Source organism: Condylura cristata, unplaced genomic scaffold (assembly GCF_000260355.1).
Source record: "Condylura cristata isolate star-nosed mole 26May11 unplaced genomic scaffold, ConCri1.0 scaffold00005, whole genome shotgun sequence".
Taxonomy (NCBI): Eukaryota; Metazoa; Chordata; class Mammalia; order Eulipotyphla; family Talpidae; genus Condylura; species Condylura cristata.
Genome location: NW_004567106.1, coordinates 52,533,150 through 52,552,602, shown reverse-complemented (window position 1 = coordinate 52,552,602; position 19,453 = coordinate 52,533,150). Strand labels below are relative to the sequence as shown.

Here is a 19,453-nt window from a genome sequence, read left to right as displayed (position 1 = left end):
GCTCTCTAAAAATTTATTTTACGTTAGAAGAAATAAACTATCCTTACTTAACAATACCTTCAGAGGAGCACATTTTGCCCTAGTAATTTTTAATGTGTGTCATTAAACCTTTTAATTTTAGATCATTGTCATTTTACAAGCAATTTTAAAAACAATAGAAATATCTCATGTACCACTCATTCTAGTTTCCCCCATGTAAAGCCATAATTCAGTAATCAGATTATTGACATTGATACGGTTAAGATATACAACATTTTCATCATCACAAGAATGCCTGTGTGGCCTTTTTATAGCCATGCCTATTCCTTCCCACCTCTCACCATCGGCTTAGCCCCTTTCAGCCACTAACACGGTGTTTGTAGCTCTACTTTTGCATGTAAAGAATGTTGCACAAATGGAACAATATAATACGTAACTTTGGGGACTGCCATGTTCACTCCATGTAATTATCTGGAAATTCCCCCAGGTCGTGGTACCAGTAATGTGGCATGATCTGTTTACTATGACTCCTATTCCATAGTATGGATGTAACAGTTTGTTAACCATTCACCCCTTGGAGGAAATCTAAGTTGCTTCTGTTTTGGAGCTCTTAGAAATCCAGCTGCTATTCGTGTACAATGTTTTGTCTAAGTTTTCATTCCTCTGGGATAAGTGCCCGAGTGCAGTTACTAGTTTGTATGGTAGTTATATGTTTACTCTTTTAAGTAACTACCAATTTTTTTCCAGCGTGGATGAACAAATTTACATTCCCATCAGCAGTGTATGAGGGGTCTAATTTCTTTGCCTCCTAACCAGCAGTCAACATTGTTTTTTCATTTTATTTGTATCTAAGCTCTGACAGGTTGGAGTGATATCTCATTGTTTTAAATTCTCATTTCCCTAATGATGTTGAAAATGTTTTCATGTGCTGATTTACCATCTGTATATCCTCATTGGCAAAATGTCTTTTCATGCATTTTGTCCTTTTTCTAACTGGATTGCCTTTTTTTCCCTGTTGAGTCTTGAGGGTTTTTTATATATCCTAGACAATATTATTGTCACAGAAATAATTTACAAATGTTTTCTTTCAGATTATAGCTTATGTGTTTACCCTCTTATCAGGGCCTTTCATAGAACAAAAGTTTTTAATTTTTATGAAATCTAATTTGTCAGTTCTTTCTATTATGTTCTTATTATCAGATCTTAGGACTCTTTGGCTAGTTTTAGAGCCCAAAACTATTATAGAGCTCCATTTTTTCCCTTCTAAATCTTATACTTTTACATCTTATATAGATTTTTTAATTTTTGTAAATATTTATTTACTTATGCATACAGGACTGGGGTACAGGCCAGAGGTGCAGGGATAGTGAGAGTGTTCACCAGAGACAGAGTGGGAAGCAGAACAGGCAGATTAACAAAATGCACTGTTGAGGAGAGCAGCAGGGGACAAGACGGAGGTCTGCCGCGCCACGTGGATCAGCTCCGGGGCTGGGGATCAAACTGGCACTGAAGTACCTGCAGCCAGCTTGCAGTGCTGTGTCCCAACCAGTTGTGCCACCAGGGAAAGCCCATCTTCATGTTTTCTCTCTCCACCAGTATACCACTTAGTGGTCATTATTGCAGAGATATAACAAGTCTAGAAGCATAATGATTTTTTCCAGCTTTGTTTTTTTCCACAAAATGTTTTAGTTGTTTTAAGACCTTTGCCTTTCCATATATATAATCAAAAATTTTTAAGGATGATACATTAAAGATCTTAAATCATAGAACATTGTTTTCACATGAATCGGCTGACTCTGGAAGATTTGAAGTCATGGTCAAATTTGCAAAACTTATCTGTGATGTTTTCAAAATTAGAAATGATTCCTGACACTCTAGATGAGCACACATTCTATTACATAACAGAGAGTCTTTATAGAAGAGGAAATAACTTGGTGGAGTTTGAAACAACTCATACAAGTTATAAAACTGAAAAATCTATTAGTAGAAAGTAAATGTAATCTGATTCTGTGCACTATCTTGCCATTGACATAATTGACTGATGATTAGTATAGAATTACATATGTGTAAAATAAGTTATTGCAGCAAATTTTAACTTAAGGTCTTAGTAAAGAACTGGATAATTCATTGTTGTTCCCATGGTTTTTCAAAAGGCTTCACTGAGAATTCATAGCATGACAGTCATTTCTTTTACCTTTTTATATGAGTATTTAATATAGACTGCTGATTTGCAAGATTTGATTTTTTATTGTTAAATATACATACATATATTAAATATGTATTTAGATGTGTAATCATTGAAAGTATTACCGGTAGCAGGCTCTTCTAAGTTGTAGCTTTGCAATATTGCAACAACGAAAAAGATTGAGACCAACTTGGCTGATAGAATCATGACATATTTTCTTGATAGAAATAGCTCTTAGAAAACATTTGTATCTGACTCTCAAGAGGAAACTTCAACTTTGAAGGATAATGATGTACTTCTACCATAACATCAGCTCCAATTTCCTTCCAGTTCAGCCCCTCCTGTCTCTAGAGCAGTGCATGCCCTTTAATGTATATATAGAAGTCAAAAGGAAGGTTGGTGTCTTCCACCTGGAGTAACATTACGTACATAAATACACATACGTAACATGCATACGTAACATAAATACATATATATGTAACATACATACGTAACATACATACATACATACATATTTGTGTGTGTGTCCTTATTCCCCAGTTTTACAAAGCTGAGCTTGTACTTAGATTGTCCACTAGGTGGCAACCATTTACATGAGGAGAATCACTATAAAAAGATTGTATAGAATTATAAATTTTGTTATTAAAAAGATAGGCTTTTTTAATAAATGAGCCAGGTGCCAAATAAAATATCCCTAAAAGCACCTTAAATCTTTATGCAGTACAGTATCCTTCCAAAGTTCTATTACCTAATAATCATCTATGAATCTGAAATAAAGCAAAAACAATAGAATGATTATGTGAATGAAAATTTTCTTAGCTACAGGGACTAAACAGTCACAACTATTCATCATCAAAATTGAAAGAAAATGAAAATGTGCCATAAGCAGACCTCTGTAGAAAATACTCTAGATTTATAAGTGATTATAGTATAATTGCTTAAAAGTAATAGCTGTGTCTAGAAGGGAAATATTAATAATCCCATGAAAAGAACATATTCAAATAATGTAATAGTTAAGCAAAGGATTAACATAGTATTGTGGGTGGAATTAATTACTATAAAGAATTACCAAATTAAAATAATTTCTACAAACTCAACCATATGCAGTAAAAATGACAACAGGTCTGTAGTCTTGATATTTCAGGTGTTCATACAAATCAATAAATTTTGAGTACATCAAACAAAATCTTCTGAACACCAAAAGAAACAATCAACAAAATGAAATGACAATCTAAGGACTGGTACACTGCAGTTGTGTATCATAGAGAAGTAGTTGATGTGCACAATACATAAGGAAGACGTTCAACTCAATAATATACCATCTAACAACCCAGTCAACTAATGGAAAGAAAAGTTATCCATGGAAAACATTAAGTGGCCAATAAGACATGAACAGATATTTCACATCACTAATCATTAGGAACGGCAAATTAAAAGTACAATCAGATATTTTTACACATATTAAAATGACTGTCATCAAAAAGCACCCCTCTACAAGAGATTTATTGTTATAAAAGGGATAAATGACCTGACTGGGTGAAGGATCTTGGATTTTTTGAGTGAACAAGTGTCTTTATAAGCAAAAAAAGAGAGGCAGAAGAGACACGAGAATAGAAGCAGAGGTCAGAGTGATTCACTTTCTGGGAATTAAGGGTCAAGGAATATGGGTAACATGGAAGCCTTTTCTAAAGCAAGGTCTTAGAAAACACTCTCTCCTAGAGCCTCCATAAAGAAATGCAAGCGAGCCGCAGCCGCTTCAGTGTGAGTTTGATCCCTGCCCCAGGGGTGACCCACATGGCACAGCAGACCTCTCATGACCAGCCCACTGTTACCCTCAGCTGTGTACTTCATCAGTCTGCCTGTTCTGTTCCCCACTCTGTCTCTGGTGAATCCCCTCACCGCCCCTGCACCTCTGGCCCATACCCCAGTTCTGTATGCACAAATAAATAAATCTAAAAAAAAATGTATTTTGCCGTCATCTTGAGTTTAGCCCGGTAATACCCATTTTGATCATTTGACCTCCAGACTGGGAGATAATAAATTTGTGTTCCTTCAAACCACTATTTTTGTGATGGTTTGTTACATCATCAATAGAAAACTAATAGAACTCCTTGGGAAGTAAATATCAAGTGCTTCATTTAAAGCAAGAATGTGATAACCTAAATCTAAGTCAAATGCACTTACACCCCAGATAGATTGAGGAATATAAGCATCCATGTTATGATGGATGGAAAAATTTTATCCTTGAAGTTGATGAAATAATTGAAATGATTCTTCATAAAGAGAAACTTGATTTTTGGAGAATGTACCTGGATATGCATATTATAAGTAAAGAATGGTTTCACAAGTTTCACTGGCAAGAAGAAATCAATTTTGAATCATGAAAGAGACCTATGAGCAGGAGTAGGACTGGGGTGCTAAAGGATAATTACGGGAGGGGAAACTTGGAATTCTAGAATGGGCTACAGAATACGTGTCTTGTGTACTATGTGAATGAAATGTCAGGAAATACATGCTGTTTCTTACTCCATATTCCTTTATTAGTCAGTTTTTTGCCAGGACAGTGAGTGAGACCAAAATGACTTGTATAATAGGCGATTATGTCTTACTCATGACTATTATGAGTGAGAACTATGGCCCAGTAAGCCTAGCTGGATGCCTGATGTGAGCTAGACTTGAGTTCAGATCTGCACTGTTTGTCTCCTGCTAGAACCCAGATTGAAGAAGTAGTTGCTAGCTAAACATGCTGTTCTCATAGAGGATAAGTGAGTGTGCAAGAGGATGATGGGCTTCTAGAAAAGGCCATCTGTCCCTTTCACCCACGCAAGTCACAGGGACAAGCCAAGTATGCAGGTCAGGGAAAGAATGGGTATTTGTTGAATATCCCAGTCTGCAGTTCTCCCATAACACTACAGTAAAACTAGGAAATCAGTGATATGCCTAATGGCATATGGAATTTCCTAAGAGCTAGCATGTATGGTGAGTTTTACATTAAGGTCTGCATAGAAGTGAAACAAAAGAAAAACTGGGTTGGAGATTTATTTCTTCGACCCAAGGAAAAAGAAAGTAAACTCACATTTTGATAAACAGCATGTCTTTATCAGGTACTGTGCCAAATAATCTCATTTCCAGTTACTTTCACAAGTTTGTCAGATGCAGACACAAGGATAGATGGTTAAGATGATGATTCTTGCCCAAGGACCACAGTTTGTGCTTGTTGGAGGTAATTCAGAAAAGCTGACTAAGGAAGATGGGGGATGGGTACAGTCAATGGGTACAAAGAGTGTCTCTTTGACAAGAGAAAACTAGAAAACACACACACAAAAAGATACAGCTCCATCAATTTGGAAAGGATTTGTTCACATGGAAATGAGCTAAAATAAGTTGTTTCAGTTGCTCAGGCAAAGGCATGCCCCGGGTTTGCTGGAAAACAGTGAGGCTGTGGCTTCCCAGAAACAACCAGAGGACCGCATGGAGCGGGGTCTGTGACGGTCTCACACAGGGCCACCACTGGCCCACAGAAGTACCTTTGAAAGCCAGAGAGATGTGTCCCTTCCTTTGGGCACAGACCTTCCATCCCCTTTACCTCCTTCATATCACCCAGCTCTGGACCGGAGTTCCACAAATAACTGAAATTAATGAGTGATTGAAGCAAGTCGCACATAATACTAAAATCTTTCTTCTGAGACATTAATAATCTGAACAAAGATTACACACACACGTAAAAGATATATATATATATATATATATATATATAGTATTTGCATTCATCTGTTCATAGGTCAGACAATGTAGTGTATTGGCTAATGAGGCAAATACTGCAGTGAGGCTGGGTAAGTTCAAAATCCAGAGTAATTGGGTTTATCTGGCTGCTGTCAGTTTTGTAGCTCAGTAACCTCAAATGAGTCATGAAACCTTGTGCACTTCAATATCCTCATCATAAAATGGGGATATGAATAGTGCTTACTTCAATGAGACCATATAAAGATTACATAAATTAACATATATAAAGTGCTTAAATAGAACCTGTCCAGTGTAGCTTATGATTGCCTGTTCAACAAATTGAATATCTAGGATACACTAGACCTTTCACAAGAGGTAGCCTTTAACTATGAAGGAGCTGTTCAAGCTCTCACAGAGCTTGCATTCCAAACGGAAGGAGCAAAGGGACAGATTACAGAGTACACTGCGTGACCCACCTTGACGCTCCCGGGAAGCAGCCAGATCATGCTGCATGTGTTTCAATTGCATTAAAGACCACAATGAAAACTGCATACTACCGTGTTTTAAAAAAGGAAAATGCAAAATTGTAAACTCCCTTTGAGGGGGGAAAAAAAATTCCTAAATACACTTCAGAAGACTACAGAAAGAAACATGCCAAATATTTAACAAGTGGCTTGTTTGGGTGATGATACTAATGCATTTTCTTTTCTCTTCCATAAATACCCAAATTTTATGACTCTGTATTTTTGTAGTAGTTCCAAAAGGCATCACCAACAAATATACTTGTAAACAAAGACAATTCCCATTTGCAGTTATTTATAATTTTTCCCATATTTTGTATTTGAAATGTTATTACCTTTATATTACTTAAGTGTCTGAATACATGCTTAACAGTGTGTTGCAAAGGGTATTCATGCTATTATCCCACTCAGTGTTTAGCTAAAAGGTTTCTCTGTCTGTATACCAAACATACATTGTGTTATTTCTACTGATGGCTCATCAGCTAGATGTTTGTCTTTTGAATTTTCTTCACATCTTCTAAGGGAAAAGTTGTTCTCCATTTAACAAACTTTTCTTCAATACAGTAGTCAGCAAAAATGGTGTGATAGTTCATTCAACTGTTCTTTCAAAACAGACTTTTCCAATTCAAGGCAGCAGTAAAGGATTTGTAGAAATGAAGTTACACATCTAAAAAACAAGTGAGATTTCTTCATTTACCTTCAAATATCTTCATTTCTTATTATGTCCTGTTCTTATTATGTCCTATTCTCAATGTCAACACAATTATAATTTTGGCACAAATCCTTATGCGTTTTATAGTAATTTTAAAAACCATAACTAAGTTATTCCCTCTTAATCTGATACAAATGCATCTTTTAAAGTTTGCCATCTTTTGCAAAAACTTCGACTAGTTTTTTTTTAACCTAATAAATATAAAATTATGCTTTAAAAATATAGATATTAACATTTCAATAGAAACTGACACTGTGTATTTTTAGGATAAAAGAATTGGGGTGGTTAAGAAGTTTACCCTCAGGACATACTCAAAAGTAGGAGTGCTACTTCTGTACTTTCTGTTGCTTTGTTTCTCTAATGAGATGAAGTATAAATTAAAGAAATCCTTACTACTTATTGCTATGTGGATCTTAAAAAGAGGGAGAGAGGCCCTCCCTGGTGGTGCAGCGGGTTAAAACACAGCACTGAGAAGCTAAAGCCACTTCAACATGAGCTTGATTCCCACCTGCCAGGAGGTGACCCACATGGTGAGGTAGACCCGCCCGCTGCTCCCCTCAGTAGTGTACTCCATCGGTCGGCCTGCTCTGCTCCCCACTCTGTCTCTGGTAAATCCTCTCACCACCCCTAGACCTCTGGCCTGTACCCTAGCACTGTATGCATAAATAAATCAATCTTAAAAAAAAAAAAAGAGGGAGAGAGATGTATTTGGTGAGAAGGATACAGAAATACAGAATGTAGGTCCAGATCCAGAGCTTAAAGCACCAGAATTTCTTGGTGAGCCCTGACGAATGGATACTGAGGAAATTCAACTCCGTAGAACAAAGGTGGGTGGAGAGAGACACCTTGAGACTGCAGCTGGGGCAGGAGCCTGCTGTGCCAATTTCAGAGCAGTGCTCCCATGTTGGGCAGGTGGCCCTGGGGAGCGGAGAGCCTCCACTAAGGGGAGCCTCCACTAAGGGTAGAGATGTGCAGAGGAAGTTAGGTTGTCTCAGGCCAGCCAAGTCCTCATTGAAGAAGATGGTACAGGATGGCACTCCCCTACCCACCCATCAGGGCTCAAGTTGATCCCATGAAACACAGAGTGAGAGCCCACAGACAGAGACACAGGCCGGGAAACCCAGAGAGGAGGGCTTTCAGCAGTAGCCCTCCCAAACACCACTCCCCCACAAACCACTTCTTGTAGCTGGTTAAAGGTATTTTTTTTAAAAGATTTATTTATTTTTTCATACAGAGTTGGGTGTGCACAGGCCAGAGGAGGCACAGGTGTGGTGAGAGGAATTACCAGAGACAGAGCAGGGAGCAGAACAGGCCAACTGATAGAGTACACTGCTGAGGGGAGCAAAGGATGGGTCAGGAGAGGTCTGCCCCGCCATGTGGGTCACCTCCAGGGCAGGGATCAAACTCTTGCTGAAGTGACTTTAGCTTCTTGGTGCTGTGCTTTAACCCGCTACGCCACTAGGGAGGGCCAAAAAGCTATTTTTAACAGAGTAGTATCCTCCAAATTCCTCTTCCACCCTCTAACCAACCAGCTTCAAATCACTTCTCCCCAATATACAGCATCATCTACTAAAAAAGTAGAAAATCTGCAACCTTAGGATAGTTGAAAGAACAGTAACCTAAAGAACTCAAAAATGGAAAGATGGAAAATACAACAAGTGACACAATGAATCCCACAAGAACATTTCACCACAAAGAGAGAACAAACTTCCAGACCAAGTACAAAGACATGGAAGAGCTTTTCTTCATATCCTATGCAGAATTCAAAATTCCCATGGTAAAAATTCTCAAAGAAATGTCAGAAAACACAGAAAAGCTAATATATACCCCCCCCAAAAAAAAAAATCTCAGAAAACAAATGAAGGTCCTGAGGAATAAAATTAATGAATAGATGATATATAAATAAAAGTTTTAAATAAGGAAATAATGGCAATGCAGGATCAATAGAAGAGATAAAAAAATATGGAAAAAGCTAAGGAATTAGATCAAATTTAATCACATCATATGAGTACTCTGAACATATGTCTGCTGGTAAGTTGAATATCCTAGAATAGATGGACAAATTCTGAGAAATACATAATCATCTGATTCTGGGTCAGATACAAATAGAAAACCTGAACACACCAAATTACATGCCAGGAAACAAACAATAGTCAGAATTACACCATAAACAAATGTCCAGGACCAAAACCTTCAAAACCTTCAAAGATCAGTGAATACTGATCTTTCTCAAACTCTTCCAAATAAATAAGAAATAGGGAATACTTCCAAACACATTTAATGAGATCAACTTTACCAGTATAACAATATCACACACACACACACACAGAGACACACACACAAAAAAAACTACAGATTAGTTTTCCTGATGAACAGGAAAAAAAAATTTTGTTGGAAAAATTTTTTTTTCTTGAAAAAAATCAACAAAAATCTTAGAAAACTGAATTCAACAATGCATTTGAAGGATCATACACCAAAGTGGGACTTATTCCAGGTACACAGGGATGATTCTACATCTAAAAATCAATGCAATTCAGCATTCAAAAATAGGAAATATGCTCATCGCAGTGGATGCTGAGAGAACATATAAGATTCAACTTACATTTATGATAAAAACCCTCTAAAAATGGAGATAGATGGGATCATACCTCAACATAAAAAGTCATGTATGGCAAAGCCATTACTAACATCATTCTCAATGGTGATAAACTGAAAGCATTTCCACTAAGATCTGATAAAAGATAAGGATGTCCACTTTCATCACTAATATTCAATATAGGAACAGCAGTCCTAACTAGGAATTAAGAGAGACATAAAAGGAATCCAAATTAGGAAAGAAGTAAACCTATCACCATTTGCAGATGACATAATAGGAGAAACTTTCACATTCAACGGTAAATATAAGTTAAAGTCATGCCCCTTGCAAAGAATCAGATAAAAACAAGCAAAATTGGGCCCTCTCTGGTGCCACAGTGGGTTAAAGCACAGCACTGAGATGCTAAAGCCACTCAGCATGAGTTTGATTCCCACCCCTGAGCGGCAGACCGCTCCTGACCCACTCGCTGCTCCCCTCAGCAGTGTACTTCATCTGGCTGCCTGTTCTGCTCCTTACTCTGCCTCTGGTGAATCCTGTCACCGCCCCTGCACCTATGGCCTGTACCCCAGTTCTGTATGCATTAATAAATAAATCTTTAAGAAAAAAAAAAGCAAAATTATTTGCTCAGTTTGTATTTCTTACCCTGCTTTTGTTCTTCTGTATCAAATGTAGTGACCACATGTGTCTTGGCAGAGTTATATATCTGTTTAATTTTCTTGTCCTTTTCATAATTAGCAATTAATTGGTGAAAGCTATACAGAAAGAGAATAAAGATATATATTTATATATGAATTCCAGCACCTATAGTCAATTCAATTCAAAATGCATAATTATCAATCAAAATCTTGAAATTAATGCCTTCTCAAGTATGCCACACACTTGCTACCATCCTCAAGTGACCTTTAAAGCTAACTACTTGAATAAATACCTTTTTAATTTTAAATCCTTTTCATTTTCTGGCATTTCTTTTTTCCACTATAGCTCATTAGAAAAAGTAGCTTTAGGGTATATTGGCACATAGATTAGGTGGTTAAATCAACCGAAATTTATTTTCCCAGAATTCTGGGAGCTAAATGTCTCTCACCAAGGTGCCAGCATCATAGGTTTCTTCTGAGAGCCATAGAGATAAATCTATTCCGGACCTCTCTTTCACTAATAGAGCTTGCAACCTCTTTACATAAATTGTCCCTTCATGCACAAATTCCCATTCCACAATATAATCCATTCCATACAAATTCACCTGAAGACTGTGCTATCTGCATTTCTTGTATTGATTGATTCCCTACAAATGGGAAATCAAGGATCCCTGATCCCTGGGTCCAGAGTTCATACGTGGTTACTTACCCTACTACAGAGCCTATTCCAGCTTGTACTTTGTAGTTCATGATTCTTTCTGTCTGATCAAATCCTACATATTTGTTAAAAGGCTGCCATAGCACTTACATCGTTAAACCATTGAAAGAAGCATATTCCTCAGCTGTGAATCCATGAATGTCTTGGCAAGATAGGTCCACTTCTTGTTGAAGAAGAATACTAACTATATTTGTTGGTTCATTACTGATAGCAATCATAAGCGCTGTTCTGGAGTATGAGGGGAAAATAAATATTTCTCTATGAATGTTAAACATGCATTGTAGTTTTTAAAAAGTCTTAAAAGTTAATATCCAAGGTATACAAAGAACTCATTCAAGTCAAACACACAGAAAAACAACCCAATCAAAATATGGATAGAACATATGAATAGATAATCTACCAAAGAGGATACCCAGATAGCTAAATGGATACAAGGGTAAATATTCAGCATTGCTTTTTTTTTTTTTTTAGATTTTTATTTATGCTTACAGAACTGGGGTACAGGCCAGAGGTATGGTGGGTGAGAGAATTCACCAGAGACAGAGTGGGGAGCAGAACAGGCAGATCTGCTGAAATACACTGCTGAGGGGAGCAGCGGGTGGATCAGGAGAGGTCTGCCACACTGTGTGGGTCAGCTTCCTGATGGGGTATTGAACTTTTGCTGCAGTGGCTTTGGAGAGCTTCATAATGCAGTGCTTTAATCAGTTGCTCAACCAGGGAGAGCCCTAAATATTACTTTTAACAAGGGAGACACAACAATTGCTGGAGAAAATACAGTGAAAGAAGATTCCTGTTGGTTTGTTGTTGGACCTTTTATCTGGTAGAGCCTTTTTTTTTAATGTTTTTGCTTTCCCTTTGTGGTGTATTTTCTCGTGTTTTTGTTTTGGTGCGTCTTTTTGTTTTGTATTTTTGTCGTGGTTATGATTTGGTCGCTTATTTTCATAGGAATCTTCTTTCTCTGTATTTTCTCCAGCACTTTTTGTGTCTCCCTTGTTAAAAGTAATATTTAGGGCTCTCCCTGGTTGAGCAACTGATTAAAGCACTGCATTATGAAGCTCTCCAAAGCCACTGCAGCAAAAGTTCAATACCCCATCAGGAAGCTGACCCACACAGTGTGGCAGACCTCTCCTGATCCACCCGCAAACCCACCTTGGGCAGCTATCTAAGGGAATTATACCATCAAGCCAAAGATTATGTGCTTTACAATGTTTACTACAGCCTTATTTACAATAGCGAGGACATGGAAACAACCTAAGAGCCCACTAATACACATTTGGATCAAGAGGATTGGGGATATCCACACAATGAACAGTTACGAAGAAAAAAAAGAAATGTTAACATTTACAGCAAAATGGGTGGAGCTGGAGGGAATTAAGTGTAGTAATGCAAGTCAAAATGGCAAAGACAAACACTGAATGTTTACATATTAGAAAGCATATTTATGAAAGATTTGACAAAGCAAAACACATTAAAAGTTAGTGGATACTAATAAATGAAGTGAGGAGTCTGTACTCTGGACAGAGTACAGGGCAAGAATGTAAAAGAGGAGAAGTACAGATTTACTCACAAAGATGTGCCAGTCACATCTTTAGTCTTAAAGATAAAAATAACCTAAGCAGCAACCAACTCAATGATATTTAATGCTTGTTCCCTGGAACCGTATAGCACTTTCCAAGGTGATGTCTTAAAATTCTGTGGAGGGGCATGCCCGGGGTTCTGTGTCCCCTATTATTTCCATTTAACTAAAACATCTTGGACTTAGAGATTGAGTTTCTGTTTTAAGATTCCAATGTTACAATAATCCATCAATTGTTGTAACCCAACAGTTAGAAAGACAGATAGGGTAATCTAGATAATTTGTCCCAGATCATATGGCCAGATCATTTCTCAATGTCAAATATATATTATCCCACTAGGTAGCTATGTTAATATGCTCTTGGTTAGCATTAATTATACCTTTGATTCTTATCTGAAGCATTCACATCTGCCCCTCTCTTCAGAAGAAATTCTACCATTTCTGCATTATTTTTAGTAATGGCAAGTAAAAGTGGAGTATACCCATCCTGAAAAAAGTATTTCAAAATCATTTTTAGAATACTGTATCAGTGTTACACACCTTGTAGTTTTAAGTTCAATTTGAAAAAAAATCTATGTGCTTATAAGATACTTCTCAATATGGACTTTAATTTTTAAAAGACTTTGAGATATAACACAATACAATTCAAAGGTCAAATAAATAAATTGGTGCTGGACCAGCCAAAAAATAAAATTAAGGTTTCTACTTTAGCCTTACTTCAAATTGTGGACAAAAATATTTTGGAATATTTAAGTGATGAATACTTAATTTTAAAGTAAGTATTGCAAACATCAATTTACTTTTTCATATTATTATTATAGTTGGGTTCTATAGAATTTCATTTAAAGAAACTTCCAATGTTGGCACTTCTTTTGGGTTGTCAATATAGACAAAGTATAAGTGAATTAAAGTGTATGATACTTTAAAAAATACACATTTACCAATTATCCATAAAGTCTCAAAAGAGTTGTATTATTTAACCTCTTCTAATTCAACCCTATTCTTATCATTATTCACGAGTCTATCAGCATAGAAATAGTGGGCTTTATGATTTTAATGAATATCCACTTGTGAGGGAATCAAATATTTTTCATTTGATACGGACATTTGAATAGTTATCACTGTTAACACACAGTGCTGCTTTGGAAGTCAAGATCAAAAATGGATAGACATTTTGAAAAGAAAAATATTACCAGTATTTGATAATCTTACCCTCCTTCCCGCCTCCTCATTTTCAGTTTGGAAAATTCTCTCTTTATATAGCATGTTTCAACAGATATGAATTATTTGAAATGAGTAGCTTTCATTTTTCCTAAAAATTGGCTCTACAGTAGGTTTTTAATATACAACCTTATTGTGAACTTCAAGATCAGCTTTGTGTTCAAGCAAGTTTTTGACTAGTGACATATTGTGACCGCAGACAGCATAATGAAGAGCAGTATTGCCATCTTTATCTGCCAGATTTGGGTCAGCACCATGGTGTAAAAGAATAATAGCACAAAGTTCCTTTTCACACTGTACTGCCTGTCAATACAACAAGAATAGATGAACAGTTTACTATTTACCGTTTACTATATTAAATTGGTGGTTAATACTATGTCCTAATACATAAACACCAACAAAAGTTAATTAGAATTCAAAAACATTCTAACTGAAAAGGAAAAATTAACACACCTTAGTCAATGGGGATCTGTTGTCTCTGTCCCAGACATTTATTTTACATTGTTTCTCAATTAAGAGTGATACAATATTTGAATATCCATTAGCAGAAGCCAGGTGCAAAGGTGTCCTGTATCAATATAACAAAAATAAAAATAAAGAGGAAAGTCCTAAGTAGTGATACCAAAAAAAAAAAAAAAACCCAAGAGGGAAGCACTAAGTGGTGAAGTTACATACTATACCCAAGATCAAGCCAGATTGAAAAATGTTGAGGCATTTTCTATGCGTACTTATTTATAGTCATACAAAATTTATATTGTGTATAATTGTTTTTAACTGAATTTAAAAGGCTAAGCAAATGATTTGAACATCAACATTTATCTAGTTTCACTTTAAAGAAAATTTAACTATAAATAGCTTTTTTTAAAATAGGTCTTTTTTAGAAAATAAAATGGTGCTTGAGTTTGGGGAAGAATAAAAGTAGGCAAAAAATTACAAATATCTTAGAGAAAAACACTTTAAAAGTATTCTTATTAGAAGATCTTACCATTTATTTTACCAATGTGTTATATTCCCATCTAAGACTTTAGCTAATATTGTTACTTTTTAATGCTTAGAATTTATAAGAAAGCTAAATTCCATGAGGCCTAGCGCTAGTCAAGGGCCTCAGGGTAGCTGGTATCATTCACATTCTGTTTTATCCCAAGCTTTTACTCTCTCATATCGTACAAGATATGTCCCCATAGTGAAGGACTTTCCTATTCCAGAAATCTCTAATTGGAATTTAATAAAAACATGACTCGGATGTCAAGCGTGGATCATTACTATGGAAGTTAAAATGAAAAGTGTTACCCTTGAGACAGAATGCTGGGAAAGAATATTACTGCATTATTTAAAATTACAGTTTACCATCTAATTTCAGCCTGAGACTATCTGACCCCTCCACCCCCACCTTTTTTTTTTTAAACTCTGCTGGCCTCCTGAGAGAGTTCATGGTAACTGACGAAGCAAGACAGGCACTTATCAAAATATGATCGACATTATTTTAGTTTCAGATATACAACAAACTGATTCAACATTCATATGCATTTGCAGTTGCAAAATGGTCATCACAGTAAACCCATTTAAAGTATTTTCTTAGCAACCTTCAAATTTGCAATATTGTATTATTGCTTATAGTCTCCATGATGTACCTCTCATTCACATAGTCTGTAACTAGAAATTTGAACCTTTTGATACCCTTTGCCCATTTCACCCACTAACTAACTCTCCTCCTTCTGGTAACTACCAATCTGTTTATATATATATATATATATATATATATAGTTTTAAACATGTTTTGTTTTGTGTGTTTTTAGATTCCACATATAAGAAAAACTACAGCCTGACTTAGTTCACTTAACATAATGCTCTCAAGATCCACCCATGTCCCAAACAACATGATCTCATTCTTTTTCACAACTCAGTAATATTCCAACATTAATACATATTCTTTGTGCATCCTTCCATTCATCTATGGACAATTACAGTGTTTCTATATATTCCATATACTGTAAATACTGTAACAAATATAGAAATGCATGGAGCTTTTTAAATTACTGTTTATTTTTTCTTAATTCAGGTAAATACCCATAAGTGGGATTGCTAGATCATATGATAGTTTGATTTTTGTTTTTTTGAAAAACCTCCATACTATTTTTCATAGTGGATGCACCAATTTACATTTCCACCAACATAGCAAGAGGGGTCCCTTTTTTTTTTTTTTTAAGATTTATTTACTTATGCATACAGGAACTGGGTGTAGGTGAGATGTGGGGGATGAGAGGATTCACCAGAGACAGAGTGGGGAGCAGAACAGGCAGATCTATTGAAATACACTGCTGAGGGGAGCAATGGGCAAGAGAGGAGAGGTCTGCTGTGTCATGTGGGTCAACTCCCTGACCAGGGCTCTAACTCATGCTGCTGTGGCTGCAGAGAGGTTCAGAGTGCTGTGTCTTAAACTCTTGTGCCACCAGAGAGGACCCAAGAGGGCTCCCTTTAATAAACACCCATGCCAACAGTTGTTAATTCTTGTCCTATTGATAGTAGTCATTTTGACAAAATTATTGTGATTTTTGATGTATGAGTTATTTTCCCTTGATTAATGACTTTGGACATCTTTTTTATTCTTTGAATCTGCTTTTTGTCCGGTCATCATTTATATTACATACCTAAAATATCAGAAAACCATTACCACAATACTTGCAAAATAAATTTGTGAAACATTATCACTCAGCGCTTACATTCTCACTGTCCTTACATCCCTTGCTCAAATCTCATTCTCCTCAGAAATAGTGATTTTAAGTGTAGGATGTAGCCTTTGAGATTTTATTTCTCTTATTCTTTCTCACAACACAAAAATAATTCAAATATAATATACTTTGAGATTTTTATTTATCTATATCAAAGTATAACTTATGTCCAAAAATTAAGTGTACAATCATTTTGCACTATATAACAACCACCATAATGATAGGGTGGTAATTTTTTTTAAAGATTTATTTATTTGCGTACAGAACTGGGGCTAGAGGTGCAGGGATGGTGAGAGGATTCACCAGAAACAGAATGGGGAGCAGAACAGGCGGATGGACAAAGTACACTGCTGAGGGGAGCAGCTGGCGGGTCAGGAGAGGTCTGCCGTGCTGTATGGGTCACCTCCATGGCCGGGAATCGAATGCATGCTGAAGTGGCTTTAGTTTCTTAGTGCTGTGCTTTTGCCTGCTGCGCCACCAGGGAGGGTCCCTATAGGGTGGTAATTTTATCATAACTATCATGACAAAGAACATTCTGACCCTCCAAAAATTCCTTTCGTGTCCCATTGCAATCAGTTATCTTCCACATCTCCATAGAAATCTCAGATAGCAACAAATTTGCTTTCTGAGCTAGACTTTTGCCTTTTCTAGGATTTCATATGAAAGGAGTTGTTTCTACAGAGAGTCTTTTGTACCTGGTTTCTTTTAGTTAGCAAGATGTTTTTGAACTTATTCATAAGTATATATCATAAATGTTTTCCTTTTACTAATAAAATAAATTCTTTTACTATTGAATAATATCTGTGTATGCATTAATTCATGTATCAAAAATATTTATTAAGCCTTACTATGGCTAAGCAGGGTTCTAGGAGGATAAAGCAGCAGCAAATAACACTAACAAAAATGTCTGTTTTTATGGACTATGCACGCTAATGATAAAAATAAATAAGCAAGTATTAAATATTAGAGGGAAAAACCAGGGAGAGAAAAATAATAAGATGTATAGTAAGGAGGGGACCTCAACTGTAGGTGCAGTAGTCATGGAACAATACCTCAGTAATGTGACAAACAGATATGTAAAGGAAGTGAGAGAGCAAGCCCTGCGTAGCTGGGGAAAAGGCACTTTCGGCCAAGGGATCAGTAAGTCAGAGACATTCGCTCAGATGTCTGCTCTGGATTAATCCAGAGTCTTTAGAGAGGGGGAGGGGTGTGATTCACGTGGGGCTACACAGGTCACTGAAGGGACATTGCCTTTCACCCCTAGTGAATGGGAAAGTACATGGGTGGTGCTAAGGCAGGAAATGACTTCATTTGATGTTCATTTTCTAGGCAACTGTGTTAAGAATAAACTGAAAAGTGTAAAAGACAGAACACTGGTCAGGACATTGCTATGGTACTTGTGGTTAAAGCATGATGGTGGCTTTGACTAGAATTATGACTATAATGGTGACAAGAAATGGTTGGATTTGTGTATATATTTAGGAGGAGGAGCCATTAGATTTGCTTTTAATCAGATAAAGAATGCAAAAGATTGAGAGAACTCAAGCATGACTGAATTCTGAAAGAAAGGAAGGCATCTATGGAAAGAGAAGAGCAGATTCAGGGGAGTAACAGAAGTTTCCTATCTCGGTTTTAAATGACTAAACCGTGATGGAGTCAGCTGACATCACACTGGTAGCTTGTATTCAAACCTCTCTCCACCTCACACCCACCCAAGACCCTGTTTTAAACACAATGCATCACAGCCCATTACATAGTCATGGAAATGTAGGCATTTAGGGTCTACAATTTAGAATAGGGTATATAGTTGGATTAAAAAGTCAGAAAGCTGGGCCCTCCCTGGTGGCACAGGGGGTTAAAGAAGCTAAAGCCACTTAAGCGTGAGTTCAATCCTCACCCCAGAGGTGACCCACATGACGCGGCAGACCTCTCCTGACCAGCCCACTGCTCCCTCAGCAGTCTGCTTTGTTGATCTGCCTGTTCTGCTCCCCACTCGGTCCCTGTTGAATCCTCTCACCACCCCAGCTCCTCTGACCTGTACCCCAGTTCTGTATGCATAAATAAATAAATCTTAAAAAAAGGAAAATTGGAAATATTTTTAATTAGAGTATAAATTGGAATATAAATATTTTAAAAAAAACCTGTTTTTTTCACTGAGTGAAGATTTAAAAAGAGAAAGAACATCATTTCAAGGTCTGAGTCCTAAATACTCACCAGTTAGGAAGATAAGTAGAAACCAACAAATGAGTCTGAGTCCATAAAAGTAGGAAAATGTCAAGTAAACCCAAAACCCTGAATGATAATATTATATTTCAGTTACTACTGAAAGCAAGTAAAATAACCTGGTTTTGATGCCAGCCAGGTAAAACAAAATTGACCACTGAATGAAGTTATGTTCACGTTAGCCCTAATCTTGTAAGTCAATGGTGTGGAGCAGAAAAGTTTAAAAAAAAATCAGACAGGGCCCTCCTTGGTGGCGCAGTGGGTTTAAAGCACAGCACTGCAAAGCTGGCAGTAGCGGCTTTGGTGCAAGTTCAATCCCAGACCTGGAGGTGACCCACAAGGCGTGGCAGACATCTCCTGTCTCCCTGTTGCTCCCCTAAGAAGTGTACTTCATGGTTCTGCCTGTTCTGCTCCCCACTCTGTCTTGGGTGAATCCTCTCACCTTCCCTGCACCTCTGGCCTGTACCCCAGTTCTGTATACATAAAATATATAAACCTTACACAGAGAATCTAAAGCCGCTTCTGCATGAGTTCGATTCCCACCTGCCCCGGAGGAGACCACATGGCGCGGGAGACCTCTCCTAACCCGCCCGCTGCTCCCCTCAGCAGTGTACTTCGTCAATCTGCCTGTTCTG

The 19,453-nt window shown here is 37.0% G+C and overlaps 1 protein-coding gene across 1 annotated transcript in view; it reads right to left on the bottom strand.

Annotated features, from left to right (window-relative positions):
* Window positions 1-11,163: 11,163 nt before the first annotated feature.
* Window positions 11,164-19,453, bottom strand: part of ANKRD7 (ankyrin repeat domain 7) — a 9,450-nt gene continuing 1,160 nt past the window's right edge. Inside the window, 5 exon segments of the mRNA XM_004677167.1 lie at window positions 11,164-11,205; window positions 11,207-11,297; window positions 13,026-13,132; window positions 13,996-14,169; window positions 14,320-14,434. Of these exon segments, the coding sequence (XP_004677224.1) occupies window positions 11,164-11,205; window positions 11,207-11,297; window positions 13,026-13,132; window positions 13,996-14,169; window positions 14,320-14,434 (529 nt within the window).